Source organism: Eubalaena glacialis, chromosome 9, assembly GCF_028564815.1.
Source record: "Eubalaena glacialis isolate mEubGla1 chromosome 9, mEubGla1.1.hap2.+ XY, whole genome shotgun sequence".
Taxonomy (NCBI): domain Eukaryota; kingdom Metazoa; phylum Chordata; class Mammalia; order Artiodactyla; family Balaenidae; genus Eubalaena; species Eubalaena glacialis.
Genome location: NC_083724.1, coordinates 38507628 through 38520064, shown reverse-complemented (window position 1 = coordinate 38520064; position 12437 = coordinate 38507628). Strand labels below are relative to the sequence as shown.

Here is a 12437-nt window from a genome sequence, read left to right as displayed (position 1 = left end):
TGTGTGACCCCACCCCACTCCCATAATTGTATAAAGATCAAATAGTGAAGGAGCTAGGGTAAGACTGCTTCAGCCATGTTCTGGGGTGGGGTTTTTAGGCTTTCTCACTTTGACAAGCCCCTGAATGTTTTTATAGTAGTTTTTTTGTATTTTTTTGTAATGACAGTATTATGGAAAAAATAAAGTATTTTAAAAATATGGAATCTGAGCAGGAGCAACGAACCTGTGATAGGAGTGGATGTGCCCTGACAATCTCCCTCCTGAGCCCCGCTCACCTTTGAGAAGCCCAAGCAGCCCTCGATATACAGTGAAGCTGACTCCTTCCTTCCTCTAAGCCCAGATTCCCAGAATTTCCAAAATGTACACCCAAAACACAGCAAAGACAGAAGATATCACTCAGCTATTAGAGGAAACAAAAAATATTTGGAAAGAATAAATATCCTGGGTTATGAGAAATAGAGACTATCCTCTAAGGATGTGCTAGCATGAGAATCAATAGATTTTTCTCTACATGGACTGGAATTTTCCTTTGAGAGAAATTTTCCTCCTAGGAGGGATGGAGGAGGACTTTCTGGCTGACTAGAAGAGACACATTCCCAAAGACAGAGCCTGAGGCAAGTGGAGAGGGTGGCTGGAGGTACCTGGCATCCTTGGCCCATGCTTAGCAGGGCCTGGCTGAAGACACAGGATTCCTGTGAGGCATGAACACTGTTACTGATACTTAAGTCTAAATTTTCCAGGGATGTCTGTCCAGGTCTTTGAATTGCCTGTCCCTGCTGAGACAACTCTGTTCCTCAGGGCCTGTGTGTTGACTGCATGATGCACTTGTCACTTTCCTTGGATCTGGGTAGGGAGGAGCCCTCTAGTCGCAGGAATGCTCATCTGCAGGCTCTGCCTGGGCCTGGACTTCCTCCTGGTACTGACTTTCCTCCCAGATTCTTTTCCAGGATCAGGCCCATGACAGCCCTGCCCTCCTGAACTTCAGTGTCCCCAGTGCTATGAAGACAACTCTGCCTTCACCTGTACCTGGGCTCCACATAGAGGCTGACAAGGTCTAGGCTTTTAACAGGGATCTTCCTGCCCTTGTTTTTATCCTGGGACAACACCAATGAAAAAAGCTCATTCTTTTATTCAAGGGAGAATAAATACTTTTGGGCGGAGCCTGTTCCTTCCAGTGCAGAAACCAAGGGGTTTCTGTTCAAAAGGATGTCTGCTAATCCCCCAGCCTGGGCAGGGAGATCCCTAATCCTGCATCCCCTACTCAATGTTTTCCTATTCCAGGTCTCCTAGGGTTGTCCCTCTCTTCACCCAGGGCTAAATTCTTTTCCTAGCTCTTTCCTGAGGCCTGAAGCTTTGGGATCTAGGTATGCTGGGCCAGACTGCTCCCTCTGGCCTCCCTGTGGACACGGAGGATCTGGGATCTGGAAAATTATCATGTCCCCACTGAGTACTTTCTGGGGATAGACTATGAGACCTTAGAGGCCAGGCTGTCTGAGGTCAGGGGCACTTCAATGAGAAAGCCCTGAAACTGGCCTTGCAGCTATGCCTACAATCTAAGCCTTATCATTCTTGGAGATTACATGCGGGATTTGTGGTTCTTTAATACCTGTGTAACCTTAAACACACACACACACACACACACAGACACACACACACACACCTGTATAAAAATCAAGATAGTAAAGAAACTGGGAGAAAGTCTGGTTCAGCCAGGTCCTGGGGAATGGGGTCTTTATTGGGTTATCTCACTTTGATCAAGCCCCTGAATCCTTTTATAGTAGTTGTGTGTGTGTCAGGGGGTAATTTTGTATGACAGTACTATGACAATCATTTGTTCATTTATATAATAACTATGATCGGCCTGTCCCTCATCCTGCCTCGGGGTTTCTTTCAAACAGCTAAGCAACCTCGGCTTAGCCATCCCTCAAACAAACCAAATCAACTGCACAGTTGGGTGGCTGAGAGAGAAGGGTGGACTGAGGAAGGGGCCATGATTGAGTCTCTATCAACTAAACAGTTTTATGGATTCAAGGAGCTTGAGAGGTAAGCTCTGCCTCTACCATACCCCAAACCATATAATCTGGGCTTACTAATGCTTGTCTAATGCCTAGATCAAGGAAGGAAAGCTTCCAAGAGGTGTTCAGGCAGTGTTCTTGACTCACTGAGTAAACCAAATATCCAGTTTCCAAGTGGCTATAGGACTTTCCAGGAGGGGGTAGAGTATACTTGGCAGCAAGCCATGAACAATACATATCTATAGGGATCCCATTCTAATAGGTCTGCCCCAGTTTCTTGCCCAAGTAAACCTTCAGGACATTTTCCAGTTGCTTCTAGTCTAGGTTCTCTTTTAAACACATTGATAGGTCATTTCCTGATCCATTCCCTGAGTGACTCAAGTCACTTTTTATCTCCTCTGAAGAATGGTCCCTCAAAACCTTCACTAGGTTGCTTTCTGAATTTCTTGACAGGTTAAATTTGGGGCCTTTTCTCAGGCTATGCCTCAGGTTCTTCCCTAGGTCATTCTCTAATTGGAACTTTGCTGGGCCCCTCACATAGAAAATTCCTGAGTGCCACAATCCAATCATTCTTAGATCATCGTTGTCTTGGCCCATAAACACAGAGGGCTGTGAAAGTCTATGATCGCTCCTTCTCTGAGATTTGTCTGTTAGTTGCCCTGAGGCTACATCAGTGCCAGAAACTCTTGGATCCTGCAGGCCAGGACCCACTAGTGTTACATGGAACTCTTTCAAAGGTGGTGCTTTAGTTGGTTCCAAATATTATTTATAGGAAATTCTCTAAGAAAAATGGAAACTGGAACATAGGGCTGGGAGCCCAGGCTATACAAAAAGAAGTTAAAACCTACAAATTTTCAGTCTGCTTCTGTAACAGGTATTATTTCATTTGGAGTGAGAGACTATACCTCACACTGGGTCCTAGGAAAGGTTACTCCAAAGGCCCTAATCTGGGGTGGAGAAGAAGGTAGTAAGAATAGGAGCAAGGATTGAAGGTGGGCCTTAGGTAGGGGCTGGGAATGAAACAGGGTTCAGGGCTGGGGAAGCAGTGGGGAATATTTAGCCTGCATTTAAATTAGAGGGGATGAAGGAACAGGCATTAGAAATTCCACTGAATAAAACAAAGGGAGACTCCAGTGGGGAGCAACCACCAGAAATCAGGACAGCAGCTACAAGGGACTCATTGTGCAGAGAGGGGAGACCCTAGAAAAGCTGGCTCCATTTATGCTGCAAACGGTCCTCCCAGGTTTGAGGATGTGGGAGCTGCTGAAGACTGTGCAGTCGATTTGGTTTGTCATCAGTGTTCCACAGTGGTTGGGAGCTTGGGCGTCCTGCATGTCAGCAAATGACTCTAAAATAGTCCCAGATATCCTCTCAGCAAAGACTGGGCAACTCATTGGTTCTAATGATATAACAAAACCTCTATTCAATAATTAACTGACCACTAAGCTAATCAAGCAGAGACTTAGTGTCTACACACAACAAAGAATATAGATCTTACAGAATTAGTTCAGAAAAGTCAATATGCAAATAACAAAACAGCAATAACAACAAACTCTGGAGAGAATATGACTTCTAGAGTTGCCATGTTATGTTATTTAAAATGTCCAATTTTCAATAAAAACTATAAAACATGCAAAGAAACAAAAAAGTATGGCCCATACATATATGCAGGGGAAAAAACAAAAATCAATAAAAAGTGACCCTGGGAATTCCCTGGCAATCCAGTGGTTAGGACTCCGTGCTCTCAGTGCTGAGGGCCTGGGTTCGATCTCTGGTAAGGGAACTAAAAATCCCACAACCTGCATGGTGCAGCCAATAAATAAATAAATAAATAATAAAAATAAATTAAAATTGACCTTGAGGAAATCCAGATACTGGACTTACCAGACAAAGACTTTAAATCAGCCATTCAAAATATTTTCAAAGAAGTAAAGACAACTATGTTTTAGAAAAAACTAATGGAAAGTATGAAAACAATGGCTCACCAAATAGAGATTATAAATAGGAGATAGGAATTACTTTTTAAATATAACCAAATAGGAACTCTGAAGTTGAAAAGTACGATAACTGAAATGAAACTTTCAATAGGAGCTCAAAGACAGACCTGAACGGGTGGAAGAAAAATCAGTGATTTTGAAGATAAGTCAACTGAGATTATCTAATGTGAGGAACAGAAAGAAAAAGTAATGAAGAAAAATTAACAGAGCCTAGAAGACCTGTGGGACAACATCAAGTATACAACATACAAATAACGGGAGTCCCAGAAAGAGAGGAGAAAAAGAAAGGGGCAGAAATAATAACCAGAAAAATAATGGCCAAAACTTTCCAAGTTGAATGAAAGACTAGTCTACACATCCAAGAAGCTTAACAAGTTCTAGGTATGATAAACACAAAGAGATCCACAGTTAGACACATCATAATCAAACTATCAGAAGACAAGACAGGGACAATCTTGAAAGAGGCAAGAGAAAAGTAACTCATCACGTACAAGAGATCCTCAATAAGATTAGCAGCTTATTTCTCATCAGAGGCTATGAAGGCCAGAAGGCATTGGATGGCATACTCAAAGGTCTGAAAGAACAATTCTATAATCACTGAAACTATCCACAAATATGGAGGAAGAATTAAGACCAGATAAACAAAAACTGAAAACCCATTGCTAGCAATTCTGCTCTACAGAAAATACCAGTGGAGTCCTTCAGGCTGGAAAAAAAATAAAAAAGGAAATTAGACCAGTAACTCAAATCCACATGAAAAAAATAAATAGCACTGGCAAAAGGTACCTACAGAGGAAAATATAAAAGATAGTATAAATGTATATTTGTTTGTAACTCTTTTCTTCTCCCATCTGATTTTAAAAAATACCTTCATAAAGCAATAATGATAAATCTGTGTTGCTGGACATACAATGTATAAAGATGTAATTTGTATGCCCATAAGAGTACAAAGGAGGGGGAAGAAAAATGGAGCTGTATAGGAGCAAAATTTTTATATACTATAGAAATTGAACTGGTATTAGTCCAAACTAAATTGTCATAAATTAAGATTTATTAAGATAAAATAAGATACAGATAAGATTTATCAGGCTAAATTAGTAAGATAAATTATGATAATTATAATCCCCAAGGCAATCACTAAGAAAATAACTCAAAACTATAGTAAAAGAAATGACAATGTAATTAAAATAGCATACCAGAAAACATCTATTTAACAAAAAAGAAGGCAGTAAAGGAGCAACTGAGAAACAAACAAAAACGACATAAGAAATATAAAAAACCAAAAGCAAAATGGTAGATATAACCCCTACCGTATACTACACTAAATATAAGTGGATTAAAACTTTCCAATTAAAAGACTGAGATTGGAAAATTGGATTTTAAAAAATATACGATCCAGGGCTTCCCTGGTGACGCAGTGGTTGAGAATCTGCCTGCCAATGCAGGAGACACGGGTTCAAGCCCTGGTCTGGGAGGATCCCACGTGCCGCGGAGCAACTCGGCCCGTGAGCCACAACTGAGCCTACGCGTCTGGAGCCTGTGCTCCTCAACAAGAGAGGCCGCAATAGTGAGAGGCCCGCGCACCGCGATGAAGAGTGGTCCCCGCTTGCCGCAACTGGAGAAAGCCCTCGCGCAGAAACTAAGACCCAACACAGCCAAAAATAAATAAATTAATTAATTAATTAATTAAAAATATATATATACGACCCAATTATATGCTATCTACAAGAGACACACTTTGGATTCAAAGACACAGATAATTAAGAATAAAAGGATGTAGGGACTTCCCTGGTGGTCCAGTGGGTGAGACTTCAGGCTTCCAATGCAGGGGGCCCGGGTTGGGGAACTAGATCCCGCATGCATGCCACAACTAAGAGTTCGCATGCCGCAATTAAGAGTCTGCATGCTGCAACTAAGAAGCCCCCATGCCGCAACTAAGAAGTCCTCATGCCACAACTAAGAAGTCTGCATGTCACGACTAAGAGTCTGCATGCCACAACTTCACAATAAGAAGTCCGGATGCTGCAACTAAAGATCCCGCGTGCCATAATGAAGATCCCGCATGCCGCAACGAAGACCTGGCATAGCCAAAAATCAATAAATAAATAAATAAATAAAAATTATAAATAATTTTTTAAAAATATGGTCATCTTTTAAAAAAAGAGAGAGAGTAAAAGGATGGAAAAAGATATACCATGCAAACAATAACAAAACGAAAGCTCTAAAGTGTCTGTACTAATATCAGACAAATCAAACTTTAAAAGAAAAACTGTTACAAGAGGCAAAAAAGAAAGAGATTATATTTTATAATTATAAAAGAGTCAATTCATTAAGAAGATATAACAATTATAAACACACATGCACCTAAAAACAGAACCCCAAATACATGAAGCAAAAACTGACAAAATTTAAGGGAGAAATAAACAATTCAACAATAATAATGAGAGATTTCAATATGCCACTTTCAATAATGTATAGAACAACTAGGCCAAAGATTAACAAGGAAATAGAAGACTTGAACAACATTATAAATCAACTAGACCTAACAGACATCTATAGAGCACTCCATCCAATAATAGCAGAATATACATTCTTTTCAAGTACACATAAAACATTCTCCAAGTGAGACCATATATTAATCGTTAAAACAAATATCAATAAACTTAAAAGGACTGAAATCATACAAAGTATGTTCTATGATCACAATGGAATGAAAGAAATCAATAAGAGAAGGGAAATGGGGAAATTTGTGTATATGTAAAAATCAAACACACACATAAATAACCAATGGGAGATCTTAGATTATATATATATATATATATATATATATATATATATATATATATATATATATATATATATATATATACATTATTATACATATTATTAGGAGAGCCTAGGTTTTATATATATATATATATATGATCTCCTATTGGCTCTGTTTTTCTGGTGAACCCTGATTAATACACATAGAAATTACCAACTGACTTCAAAGGAAATAGAAATCTCAACAGACAAATGACAAGCAAAGAGATTGAATCAGTAATCAAAAGCCTTCCAACAAAGAAAAATTGTAGAATGATGGCTTCACTAGTGAATTCTACCAAACATTTAAAGAATTAATACTAATCCTTCTCAAACTCTTTCCAAAAATTGAAGAGGCAACACTTTCTAACTCATTCTATGAAGTCAGCAGTACCCTGATACCAAAGCCAGATAATGAAAAATTAGAAAACAATACATTTTACATTCTAAAATCAGAAAATAATAAATTTAAATAATAAAATTAGATTAGAAAAGAAAATTACAGCCCAACATTCCTTACAGACACAAAAAATAGATGCAAAAATCTTTAACAAAATATTAGCAAATTGAACTCAATAGCATATTACAAGAATTATTTACCATAGCTAAGTGGGATTTATTCCAGGAATACAAGGGTGGTTCAACATAAGAAAATCAATCAATGTAATACATCATATTGATAGAACAAAGGGGAAAAAAACCACATGATCATCTCAGCTGACACAGAAAAAACATTTGACAAAATCCAAACTTTTCATGCCAAAAACTCAGAAATAAGGAGTAGAGGGAAAATTCCTCAACATGACAATGAGTATTTTTTTTAAAAATCCACAGCTAGCATCATATTCCATCTTAGTATTCCCCCTAAGATCAGGAACAAGGCAAAGATGCTCACTTTTACTACTGCTGTTCAGCAGTGTATTGGAAGTTCTCCTTGATAAGAAAAAGAAATAGAAGTCATCCAAATTGGAAAGGAAAAGGTGAAACTATTTCTATTCACAGATGACATCATCTTATATATAGAAAATCCCAAAGAATCCACAAGAAAGCTAGTAGCACTAATAAATAAATTCAACAAAGTTGCAGGGTACAAGATTAACACACAAAAATCAGTTGTGTTTCTCTATGCACCACAAATAAACCATCCAAAAAGGAAATTATGAAGGCAATTCCATTTATAATAGCATAAAAAGTATCAAGTACTTAGGAATTAATCTATCCGAGGAGGTTAAGGATTTATATCCTGAAAACTACAAAACATGGCTGAAAGAAATTAAAGAACTATATAAATGGAAAGACATCTGTACCCATGGATAGGAAGACGTAACATTGTTAAGATGTCAATATTATCCAACATGATCTACAGATTCAACATAATCCCTATTAAAATTCCAACTACCTTTTCTGTAGAAATGGAAAAGCCATCATCAAAATCATATGGAATTGCAAGGAGTCTCAAATAGCCAAAACAATCTTGAAAAAGAAGAATAAAGTTGGAGGACTCATACTTCTTTACTTCAAAACTTACTAAAAAACTACATTAATTGGGACTTCCCTGGTGGCACAGTGGTTAAGAATCCGCCTGCCAATGCAGGGGACACAGGTTCAATCCCTGGTCCGGGAAGATCCCACATGTCATGGAGCAACTAAGCCCATACGCCACAACTACTGAGCCTGCGCTCTAGAGCCTGCGAGCCACAACTGCTGAGCCCGTGTGCCACAACTACTGAAGCCCATGTGCCTAGAGCCCATGCTCCACAACAAGAGAAGGCACCGTAATGAGAAGCCCGCGCCGCAACAAAGACCCAACGCAGCCATAAATAACTAAATAAATAAATTTTTTTAAAAACTACATTAATTAAAACAGTATAGTACTAGCATAAGGATAGACATACAGACCAATGGAATCAAATAAGGAGCCCAGAAATAAACCCTCACATATATGGTCAATTGATTTTTGAAAAGGGTTCCAATACCATTCAATGGGGAAAGGACAATCTTTTCAACAAATGATGCTGAGAAAACTGAATATTTATATTACACCATATATAAAAATTAACTCAAAATGGATCAAAGGCCTAAACTTAAGAGCTAAAACTATAGAGCTCTGGGGAGAAAACATTGGGAAAAAACTTTATGACAATGCATTTTGGAACAGTTTCCTGGGTACGACACCAGAAGCACAGGCAACAAGAGAAAAAAATAGATAAATTAGACTTCATAAAGTTCAGCACTTCTATGAATCAAAGGACACTACCAAGAAAGTGAAAAGACAACCTACAGAATGGGAGAAAATATTTGCAAATTATATATCTTATAAGATATTAATATCCAGAATATATAAACAACTCAACAACAAAAAAGCAAACAATCCAAATCAAAGATAAAAGGACTTCACATTTCTCCAAAGAAGATATACGAATAGCCAATAAGTACATGAAAAGATGCTCAACTTCATTAGTCATGAGGGAAATGCAAATCAAAACCACAATGACATACCACTTCCACCAAGTAGGATAGTAAAATTTAAAAAACAGAAAATAAGAAGTGTTCACAAGGATATGGAGAAATCGGAACACTTGTGCATTGCTGGTGGGAATGTAAAAATAGTGCAGCCACTAAGGAAAACAATTTGGTGGCTCCTTAAAAAGTTAAACATAGAACTATCATATGACCCAGCAATTCTACTCCTAGGTACACATCCAAAAAAATTGAAAGCAGGAATTTGAACATATATTTGTACACCAATGTTCATAGCAGCATTATTCACAATAGCCAAAAAGTGAAAACAACCCAAGTGTTCATCAACAGATGAATGAATAAACAAAATGTAGTACATATATACAATGGAATATAAGTCAGCCAAAACAAAGAAATGAAAATTTTTATATATGCTACAACATGGGTGAATCTTAAAAACATGTGAAATTAACTAGACACAGAAGGACAAATATTGTATGAATCCACTTATATGAGGTACCTAGAGTAGGCAAATTCATAGGGACAGAAAGTAGAATAGAGGTTACCAGAAGCTGGGGTTGTGGGAGGGGGAAGGAGAGGGAGTTATTATTTAATGGGTACAGAGTTTATGTTGGGGATGATGAAAAAGTTTTAGGAGTAGATAGTGGTGATGATTACACAACATTGTGAGTGTATCTAATGCCTGAATCTGAATTGTACACTTACGAATGAGAAATATTATGTGTATTTTATCACAATAAAAAACAATGAAGTCTACATCTAAAACTAATACAATGTTATGTGTCAATTATATCTCAATAAAATTAATTAATGATTTAAAAGAAACAACAATGACATCAAAATGGATCAAAGACCTAAATATAAGAGCTAAAACCATAAAACTCTTAGAAGAAAACACAGAAGTAGATCTTCATGATCTTGGATTTGGCAATGGATTCTTAGATATGACACCAAATATGTGAGCAACAAAGGGAAAAATAGAAAAATTGGACTTCATCAAAATTAAAAACTTTGGGCGTCAAAGGACACTATCAAGAGAGTGAAAAGATAACTCATAGAATGGGATAAAGTATTTGCAAATCATACATTTATAAGGGCTTAGTATCCAGAATACATAAAATACTCTTATAACTCAACAACAAAAAGACAATCTACCCAATTTTAAGACAGGCAAAAGACATGAATAGAAATTTTGCCAGACTACAAGATATTTAAATGGCCAACAAACACATGAGAAGATGTCAATGCCATGGGTCATGAGGGAACTCTTGTACATTGTTGAGAAATGTAAAATGGTGCAGTCACTTGGAAAATAATTTTATGGTTCCTCAAAAAGTTAAACATAGAATTATCATATGACCCAACAATCTCACTCCAAGGTACATACCCAAGAGAAATGAAAACATATATTTCCACAAAAACTTACACACAGATGTTTATAATAGCATTATTCATAATAACCAAAAGATGGAAATAACTCAAATGTCCACCAACTGAAAAATGGAAAAACAAAATGTGGTATATCGATACAATGGAATATTATTCAGCCATAAAAAAGGAATGAAGTACTAGTACATGCTACAAAAGGATAAACTTTCAAAATCTTATGCTATGTGAAAGAAGCTAGACACAAATTTTCAATTATATTATATATTCCATTTATATGAGATATCCAGAACAGGCACATCTATAGAGACAGAAAATAGATTAGTGATTGCCAGGGGCTGGGAGAAGGAAGGAATGAGGAGTGTGTTAATGGGCATACCTCTTGTTGAAATGATGAAAGTATTTTGAAATTAGATAGTGGTGATGATTGCACAACCTTGAGAATATCCTAAAAACTATGAATCGTACACTTCATAGGGGTGAATTCTATGGTATGGGAATTATATCTCAATTTTTAGAAATAATATTTTTTTAAATGAATAAGAGAGATCCATGCATAAGAGGTTGATATCCTGAGAAAAGGTGGAGTTAGGTGACGTGAAATAGTCCAGACACAAAGTCTAGCTAGAGAATAGGATCTGAGCGTGCTCTGAAGGAAAATGGGAAAAGGCAAGTGTTAGAGATGGAGGACAATCCAATAAGAAAGTGGGAATCAGTGGCAAAAAGGGCTGGTGGCCAAAAGGTGGTGAGAGTAATAAAAAAGACAGGTTATAAAGGGAGGCTCATGCGCGTCTGGAGCCTGTGCTCCACAACAAGAGAGGCCACGATAGTGAGAGGCCCGCGCACTGCGATGAAGAGTGGCCCCTGCTTGCCGCAACTAGAGAAAGCCCTCGCACAGAAACGAAGACCCAACACAGCCAAAAATAAATTAATTAATTAATTAAAATTTTTTTTAAAAAAAGAGAGGCTCAGTCTTGAGAGTTTGGGGGGAGGTAGGGTCTAGCAGCAGAGATCCTGGAACAAAGATAAAAGTTAGAGATGGGGTCTGGGCTTCCCTGGTGGCGCAGTGGTTAAGAATCCACCTGCCCATGCAGGGGACACGGGTTCGAGCCCTGGTCCGGGAAGATCCCACATGCCGCGGAGCAACTAAGCCCATGAGTCACAACTACTGAGCCTGTGCTCTAGAGCCTGCAAGCCACAACTACTGAGCCTGCGTGCCACAACTACTTAAGCCCGCGTGCCTAGAGCCCGTGCTCCGCAACTAGAAGCCACAACGAAGAGTAGCCTCCACTTGCCGCAACTAGAGAAAGCCCGCGCACAGCAACGAAGATCCAACACAGCCAAAAATAAAAATAAATTTATTTTCAAAAAAAGAAAGTTAGAGGTGTGGTCAAAGAAGGTTAAGTGAATAAAAAGGCAAGGAGGGCACCCAGTGGCAAAACTCCACAGATGGAGGAGATAAAACTATCAGTGGATGAGAAAAATAGGTCAGTGAAAATAGGGGGGCAAATGGCAGAGTGACCTCTAATGGCAGAAAGAAGGCCAGTGATGTGAATGAAAAGAGTGATGTAGGCCTGGGGCCCACTGGGATGTTGAGGTACAATTAAAGGAAGGGAGACAATGAACTAAGATGAGTACAGCATGGGAAGATGGGTCTCTGTAGGTTCTCAGGCTGACAGAGGGATAAATAGGACAGTGTGAGAGAGGTCACTCAGAGGGGCTCTTAATTCCTTTTCTAGAGGGTCTGGTGAGA

General features: G+C 38.4%; 1 protein-coding gene across 1 annotated transcript in view; it reads left to right on the top strand.

Annotated features, from left to right (window-relative positions):
- Positions 1 to 874: 874 nt before the first annotated feature.
- The window catches only part of SPATA31G1 (SPATA31 subfamily G member 1), a 31138-nt gene continuing 19575 nt past the window's right edge, over positions 875 to 12437 (top strand). The window contains exon 1 of the mRNA XM_061199199.1: positions 875 to 916. Within this exon, the coding sequence (XP_061055182.1) occupies positions 875 to 916 (42 nt within the window). The remainder of the gene's footprint in view (positions 917 to 12437) is intronic.